The sequence below is a fragment of the Nicotiana tomentosiformis genome, chromosome 11 (assembly GCF_000390325.3).
Source record: "Nicotiana tomentosiformis chromosome 11, ASM39032v3, whole genome shotgun sequence".
Lineage (NCBI taxonomy): Eukaryota > Viridiplantae > Streptophyta > Magnoliopsida > Solanales > Solanaceae > Nicotiana > Nicotiana tomentosiformis.
This window is the reverse complement of record NC_090822.1, coordinates 24,150,290-24,158,804: the sequence shown is the minus strand read 5'-3', so window position 1 is coordinate 24,158,804 and position 8,515 is coordinate 24,150,290. Positions and strand designations below refer to the sequence as shown.

Here is an 8,515-nt window from a genome sequence, read left to right as displayed (position 1 = left end):
TTAGCAAAAGTAAATCACTTTAATGAGTTAAATGTACTTTGGCATGGTACTAAATTATTAAATAACTAAATATACTCTAACAAAACAAAATTACTTCAACAACTAAGTATAATCTAGCAAGGACATAAATACATGTTAACTTGTATTTAATAAATAAAATATAAATGCCAAACCAAACCTAGGTTTACATAGCTTTTTCCTCAAATAAATATGGATATTTCTTTCTCAGATCTTCCTCGACCTCCCACGTAGCCTCTTTTGAATCATGATTACTCCACAAAACTTTTACCGATGCTATATCTTTTGTTCTCAACTTTCTTACTTGCTTATTGAGAATTTCTATAGGTACCTCTTCATAAGTCAAGCCTTCTTTAATTTCTATGGTATCGACAGGTATTATATGCGACTCATCATGAATGTACTTTCTAAGCATAGACACATGAAAGACAGGATGAACATAGGACAACTCAACGGGCAGTGCTAGCTCATAAGCCACATTTCCTTTCTTTTCTAGAATTTCATAAGGTCCGATAAATCTAGAACTAAGTTTACCTTTCTTACCAAATCTCATAACTCCTTTCATTGGTGAAACTTTCAAAAACACCTTATCACCAACCATGAACTCTAAGTCATGATGCCTCTTGTCAGAATAAAACTTTTAACGACTCTGAGCTGCTTTCAGTCTTTCTATGATTAGCTGAACTTTCTCTAAGGCCTCACAAACAAACTCTGGACCAATCAATGACACATCTGCTGGTTCAAACCAACCCACTGGAGACCTACATCTTCGCCTATACAATGCTTCATAAGGAGCCATACCAATGCTGGCCTGATAGCTGTTATTATAAGCAAATTCTATAAATGGCAAGTGATCATCCCAATTACCTCCAAAATCTATAACACATGCTCACAACATATCTTCGAGAGTCTGAAAGGTCCTTTCTGCCTGACCATCGGTCTGTGGATGGAAAGCGGTGCTCAAATTAACCTTGGTACCTAATCTTTTCTGAAATGCCTGCCAAAAATGTGTCGTGAACTGAGGGCCTCTTTCAGATATAATTGAAACTAGAGTACCATGCAAGCAGACTATTTCTTTGATGTACAATTGCGCATACTGCTCTACGGAATCTGTCATTTTTACTGGTAGGAAATGCGCGGACTTTGTCAGTCGGTCTACAATAACCCAAATTGAATCATGCTTACGGTATGTACGAGGTAGACCTACTACGAAATCCATATTAATCATATCCCATTTCTATTGTGGTATCTCTATATCTTGAGCTAGGCCACCAAGCCTCTGATGCTCGGCTTTGACTTGCTAGAAATTCAAACATTTAGCCACATGATCTGCTACTTGCTTCTTCATGCCTTTCCACCAATACAACTCTTTCATGTCCGAATACATTTTGGTAGCACCCGGGTTGATAGAGTACCTCGAACTATGAGCTTCTTCCATTATGGCCTTCCTAAGACCATCTACATCAGGCACACATAACCGATTATTCAACTTCAAAACTCCGTCACTTCCTAGAGTGAAAGCAGTGATTTCTTGGTTTCTAACTCCTTCTTTTAACTTTACTAAGTACGGATCTTCGTCTTGCTTAGCCTTAACATGCGCAACTAAAGAGGATTGCGCTAAGGCATAAGCAGTTACACCTCCTTCTTCGGTCTCATCCAGTCTAATTCCATCATTTGCCAGTTTTTGAATTTCTCGACCCAAAGTTCGCCTTTGTACTGCAAGATGGGCCAAGACACCCATTGACTTCCTACTAAGTGCATCTTCTACCACATTAGCTTTGCCCGGGTGATAAATGATATTGATGTCATAATCTTTCAATAGCTCGAGGCACCTTCTCTGTCTTAAATTTAATTCTTTTTAATTGAAAATGTACTGGAAGCTTTTGTGATCTGTAAACACTTCAGAATGCTCGCCATAAAGGTAGTGTTGCCATATCTTTAATGCAAACACCACCGCTGCAAGTTACAAGTCATGAGTGGGGTAGTTCTTTTCATGATTCTTTAACTGTCTGGAATCATAAGCAATAACTTTTCCTTCTTGCATAAGAACACAACAAGGACCCACTCTGGAGGCATCACAATACACTGTGAACCCACCCGAACCTGTCGGCAAGGTTAACACAGGTGCAATGGTCAACCTCTTCTTTAACTCTTGAAAACTCTGCTCACAAGGGTCTGACCACTGGAACTTAATTGCTTTCTGGGTCAACTTAGTTAATGGAGCTGCAAGTGAGGAAAATCCCTCAACAAACCTTCTATAGTAGCCAGCTAACCCCAAGAAACTCCTGATTTTGGTTGGCATTGTCGGCCTTGGCCAGTTTTTGACTGCTTCTGTCTTCTGAGGGTCTACTTTTATGCCTTCACTAGATACGACGTGGCCTAAGAATGCCACTGACTACAGCCAGAACTCACATTTTGAAATTTAGCATAAAGCTTATTCTCCTTCAAGGTCTGCAAGGCTATCTCGAGGTGTTCGACATGCTCATCCTTGCTCTTAGAGTATACCAAAATATCGTCTATAAACACGATAATAAAGGTATCAAGGAATGGTTTGAAAACTCTGTTCATGAGGTCCATGAATGCAGCTGGAGCATTTGTTAACCCAAAGGACATTACTAGAAATTTATAGTGCCCGTAGCAAGTTCTAAAGGCTGTTTTAGATATATCCTCTTCTCTAATTCTCAATTAATGGTACCCCGACCTCGAATCTTTTTTTAAAAAGTACTTTGCACCCTGAAGTTGATCAAATAAATCATCAATTCTTGGCAGTGGGTACTTGTTCTTAATGGTAACTTTATTCAACTGCCGATAGTCGACGCACATTCTGAGAGACCCATCTTTCTTCTTGACAAACAGGACCGGGGCACCCTACGGTGAAATACTCGGCCTGATGAAGCCCTTGTCAAGAAGGTCTTTCAACTGTTCTCTCAACTCATTAAGTTCTGCTGGAGCCATCCTATAAGGAGGTATAGATATGGGCTGAGTGCCTGGCATGAGATCGATGCCAAAGTCTATGATTCTTTCAGGAGGAAGTCCGGGAAGGTCATCTGGGAAAACTTCTGGAAATTCTCTAACAACTGGCACAGAGTGAAGAGCTGGTGGTTCTGATTCTGGATTAATGATGTGAGCCAAATAGGCGAGACACCCCTTACCGATCATTCGTTGTGGCTTAAGGTAAGAAATAAACTTACCTACCAGCGATGCTGAACTACCCTTCCACTTTAAGACTTCTTCATTTGGAAATTGGAACCTGACTATCTTGTCACGACAATCTAACATGGCATAACAGGAAGACAACCAATCCATACCCATGATCACATCAAAATCCACCATTTCTAACTCTATGAGATCGGCCTCGGTGCTGCGACCTTGGACTGAAACTGTACAACCTCTATAGACTCTTGTGACTTTCACTGACTTGCCAACTGGAGTAGATACTAGGAATGGCTCACTAAGTTGTTTTGGTTCTATCCCGAGGTTAATTTCAAAGTATGGAGTCACATATGAAAACGTTGAACCTGGATCAATTATGGCATAAGCATTATATGAGCAGACTAGAAGTATACCTGTAATAACTTCTGCAGATGTCTCTGCACTCTAACGATCAAGTGTAGCAAACAAACGGGGTTGTCCCCCTCCCTGAGCAACTTGATCTGCACCTCTGCCTGTCCCATGCTCGGTCTGATTATGAGAACCACGAGCCCGAGGTGGTGCATCTGTAGTAGCTTAGGAACTAGAAAGACGAGTTGATCCACCACTGAAATTACGTCGTAACTTTGGGCAGTTGGCCTTTATATGATCAATGTCTCTGCAAATATAGCAACCATGGAACCCGAACTTGCACTGACCTGAATGTTGCCGCTTACATGTACCAAAAAGACCTTGTTGGTGTGAATGTTGCTCAGCATGACTCTGGCTATGTGAGGATGATGTCCTAAAATTCTGATTCTGGTGAGAATGGTTTCCATAACTCTGAGTACGTCTGAAGGAAGACCCACCACCTGACCGATGACTGGACTGAGCTGGTGCTAATAACTCCTTATTAGAAGAATCCCTTCCACCTCCGCTGGATGTACCATTAAACCTGCCCGCGGTCCGGGCTTTCTTGTTATGCTCTTTTTCTTCTCTCCTTTGTTGTCTGTCTTTTTCTAAGTGCTTGGCGAATCCCACAACAGAGGAGAAGGTTGTCATCCCTACCACTGCAGCTGATGTCGTATCTTTAATGTTGTAAGATAAACCGCCAACAAACCTGCTAATGTTTGCTTTTTCTGTCTTAACCATGTGAGGAGCATGCTTAGCTAACCTTATGAATTCCATATAATACTCTTGCACATTTTTATTCCTTTGCTTGAGCTATTCGAACTCTGTAGCCTTAGCTTCCCTATCCTCTTCAGGGATAAAGTTAGCCATGAAGGGCTCTTCAAATTCTTCCCAAGTAGGCGGACCATCATCTTCATCTCTTTCCTTTTCCCACAACCCAAACCAAGCACCGGCCACATCTCTAAGCTGGTAAGCAGCCAGCTCCACAGCTTCATCATTAAATGCTTTCATCGCTCGGAGGGCTTTCTTGACACCCTCCAGCCACAACATTGGATCTTCATCAGCTATAGAACCATGGAACAATGGAGGACTCAACTTCAAAAATTCATTCTCTCTTGAGGACTCAGAATTGTGCTGTCTATTTGATTGAGGTGAAATCTCATCTCTTCTCTCATTCTGGTTGGCCATGAAGGCTTTAAACATTTCCATAGCACTGTTGACAACATTAAACATCTGACCCACCTCTGGAGATATAGCTGTCTGATCCGGAGCTGCTGTTGGGGGCAGCACTGGATCCTGAGGTACTGGATCATCATTCTCCACCCCTTCTTCATGTTCAACCCGGGGTACTTGAACCCCCTTTGTGGATTTACTCTTCCTTTTCTGAGTTGAAGCCTTCTTAGTTCTACCTTGAGCCACAATAGTAGTAATAGTTTCTTGAGCAGCATCCTGCGTATCGGTGTCAGAGTTGCGAGTACTTGCCATTTCTACAAGTTTTGGAGAAACGAATACATTAGATAATTTCATAGAGGTAGGCTCTACTGCACGATCTAAAGTATGAAAAAATGAGACTTTTCCTAAATGCTTGTAGCCTCCTATTTATAGGTATGGCGCGCTTCATACCCAAAAAACAAGACTCTACTAACACGGCTTCATAGACCCCTAGGACTTCATAAACCTGAGGCTCTGATACTAAGTTTGTCACGACCCATTTCTGAACAAGCCGGGACCGCCACCCGATCACTAAACATGACCGAGCGAACCATCTGCGCTTATCAAATCTATTATAACTTCAACCTTTATATGCCACAAGGCAATACTCTAACCAAATACTTTTAATTAATTTAATTATCTAAAATAAACCAACTCCAAAACTTTATTTGTAGTAACCAATGAAATACTGCTAAGTTATTATCAAAAACATCTGAATCTTAACCCACCGGCTGTGTCTATAAAGCCTCTACTTATAAACTGACGCACTGCTCAGGACATGAGATTTCCTGGCCAGTTCTCTAAGTAAACAAAGAAATAGCTAAATAATGATAACTCAATGGAGTAATCCACGAACAAAAGCGGAGCACACCAATAGCACTGGAAGTGAGGGAAGTCCTAACCCGTAGCATGCTCTCCTGCAAAACCGGTTCCTACGTTGTACCGCAGACAAACGTAGGTTCCCAAAAGAGAACGTCAGTACCATCCATTATACTCAGTGAGTCTCATTGACAGGATACGAAACTTTAATAACATATAAATTACGAACAAAGATTCGAAATGCATGTAAAACATAAATTTTATAAGAACAATTCTAAAATAATTGCATAATAGCAGTTTATGAATATTCTAAAAGAAATTCTTTTCTTTTACTTTCTTATAAAAAAAATACTTCACTTTATACTTTGGGAGTTCCAACTATCCTGACCTATTTTTGTCTTAGTCACCGTGTGATCGGCACGGATTCGATCCAACCTATTCGAATAGGCCCAATCCACGAGGTACCACTCGCTTCATGGTTCTCAGCGCTCATGTATCATTCCTTAGCATGGCTAAGTAAATTCTCAGCAACGAGACCCTTGGCTCGTATGCTCCCTATTTTGGCACAAGTAGTTTCAGGAAGTCAATGCCTTGGTCAGTACCCTCGGCCTGGACGATGACCCCTTCTCAGAATAAAGGATACTTTCAAAAATCTTTTCTTTCTAAAACTTCTTCTTGTGACTTTTCAAGTCTAAATCGTTTCTTTTTGGAACATCATGTACATGCTCATGCTGGTATCCTTAAATGTAAAGCATGGCATAAGAATGAAATAAACATCTAAAAGTATTTCTAAAGATTCTTGCTTCTTCATAAATTTTCAACATGAAAATAACATATAAGAATAACACAAAAATCTGAAAATTTATGCACTTATATCATAATAAATTATCTAAACTTTTGCTAGAACAATTCTAAGTTAATAAGTACTCACTCGCTCCAATTAAGTAAATATAAACTCTTTCAAATAATTCATCAAATACCTTGTATGCGTGCTTTTGTGAGTTAAACCACTTTAGTGAAGGGTTATATCAACTCACCTCAAAACTCGTCGAGCCAATACGTAGGCCCCAGTCTAATTTATATCCGTCAAACAATTGATTCTACAACAATCAATGCATTTTAATTAATTTTAGAGTTTCACACCTAAACATGAAATTTATTGTTGATATAGAGAAAGAAGGGAATTAACTATTCAATTCTTACCTATTTCTACTGTAGGGTAATTGACAATAGGAAATTTTATTGTCATGCCCCGAACCTGGGGGCGAGACCGGCACCCGGTGCCTCACCTATCCTTGCATACCAAATTGCAACTAAGGAAATCTGAACATATGATGTCATACTTTTTCCATGGGCCACATTGCAAGACAACTGCGAATGCTGACTAAATATCAATATAAAGCTGGGCTGACAAGGCCGTCATAATTACTACAGCTGACAAATCAACCAAATATACATACAAGGCCTACAAGCCCAACATGCTACACTAACTGACAGAATATGTCTACAAGCTTCTACTGGTGGATATACTGCGATCGGAATAGCTCCCCAACCTACTCATAATATATATACATATATACACAAGATGTACATAAAGCTCTAGACCCGGCAACTCTGGAAGGCATGGAGCTTACCGATCAAGCTGAACTCGGGCAACACTTAATGAGGAGGTCTACCCATCTGCCTGTCTGAATCTGCCCGCATAAAATGCAGCGCCCATAGAAAAAGGGACGTCAGTATGAAATAATGTACTGAGTATGTAAGGCAATATACTAAAAGCTGAAACTGAACTGATAATATAATAACTGAAAGTAACTGAGAGATAAAGATAATCTGAAGATATGCTTACCCGCTGATACCGACTCAATTCTCTCAATAGTAAGTAAAATAGTTGTCCGGCCTTATAAGGCTCAGTACATATATATATAATTGCTCTGTCGTAGTAGGCTCACTCATAGGTGCTCGGCCATACTAGGCTCTGTATCTCGACCAACTGGGCTCGCTCATACGCGCTCTATCACAGTAGGCTTGGTATATAACTTACCATCTGATCAGAGGTTGCCCAATAGGGGCCTGCCCATTGATTATAGCTCGATGGTAATGAAAATACTGTAATACTGTATATATAGGCTCTCTGCTCTCTTGACTGGAAGAAGGGAAGATACTCAATTGAATATGAAGTCCCGATACGGAGTATATTGTAACTTACAAGACTAGGAAAATATACGTAAATTTTGGGATATGAATTTTTCTTTATGCCTCGTTATCAAACTTGTGTAAATACGAGATCATGCAAAATAAAAGAAGAGCTTAGCCTTAACATCTATGGAGTAGGGAAAAATCCGTATAATATTCTTGAAAAGGTTGCACCGTACTGCTTTAGAGTCGCAAAATTTTACGTTACTACGGTACTAAGAAATCTCGTTGGAATCTGAAGATGGCGCTGCACTACTTATACGAAACAAACACCAAACAAAGATATTTTTTAGTCAAAAACTTTCTCACCGTTGTCTCCTCCCCCTGACCTCTAAGTTCCCATTTGAGACCAATATGGTGTATCTTGTCAAATAATTTGTAGTATCCTTTTGAATTGGTAGTGATGGACAAACCGTCACCCCTTGAATTCCACTAATCTTAGCCCCACTTCCAAATAAATATGACACCCAAACATTTAAATGGCCACCGTTCATGCCTAATTATGAGTCACTTAATGTGTTTCAAAGGGCTGCCACGTTTCTTTTTACTTTAGTCTTTATCCAAAGACTTCAATTAATCCACCACTAATTATTAATTAACTAGGTAATGTTCCATTATCCAATAATTAATTAATTACTCACATAATTATGAATTATTTTCACTTACTTAAAATACTACTCACTTTTCACATACCTTATACATCTTACTATCATGGTCATGTGGTACCTTG

At 39.8% G+C, this 8,515-nt stretch overlaps 2 protein-coding genes across 2 annotated transcripts; both read right to left on the bottom strand.

Moving 5' to 3' along the window:
• Positions 1-658: 658 nt before the first annotated feature.
• On the bottom strand, positions 659-1,759 carry LOC138901148 (uncharacterized). Its single transcript, XM_070188889.1, has 2 exons — positions 1,434-1,759; positions 659-836 (listed from the first exon to the last, which is right to left on the bottom strand). Exons 1-2 carry the CDS (start codon positions 1,757-1,759, stop codon positions 659-661), a joined length of 504 nt encoding a protein of 167 aa, XP_070044990.1.
• Positions 1,760-2,886: 1,127 nt separating this feature from the next.
• On the bottom strand, positions 2,887-4,335 carry LOC138901147 (uncharacterized). Its single transcript, XM_070188888.1, has 2 exons — positions 3,867-4,335; positions 2,887-3,536 (listed from the first exon to the last, which is right to left on the bottom strand). Exons 1-2 carry the CDS (start codon positions 4,333-4,335, stop codon positions 2,887-2,889), a joined length of 1,119 nt encoding a protein of 372 aa, XP_070044989.1.
• Between the last annotated feature and the right edge of the window lie 4,180 nt (positions 4,336-8,515).

Coding starts and splice junctions, on each gene's coding strand:
- LOC138901147 (XM_070188888.1), bottom strand. CDS start 4,335: ATGGAATTCATAAGGTTAGCTAAGCATGCTCCTCACATGGTTAAGACA. Junction 3,537..3,866: donor ATGTAAGCGGCAACATTCAG/GTCAGTGCAAGT, acceptor TAATTGATCCAG/GTTCAACGTTTTCATATGTG.
- LOC138901148 (XM_070188889.1), bottom strand. CDS start 1,759: ATGGGTGTCTTGGCCCATCTTGCAGTACAAAGGCGAACTTTGGGTCGA. Junction 837..1,433: donor GAAGAAGCTCATAGTTCGAG/GTACTCTATCAA, acceptor TTATAATAACAG/CTATCAGGCCAGCATTGGTA.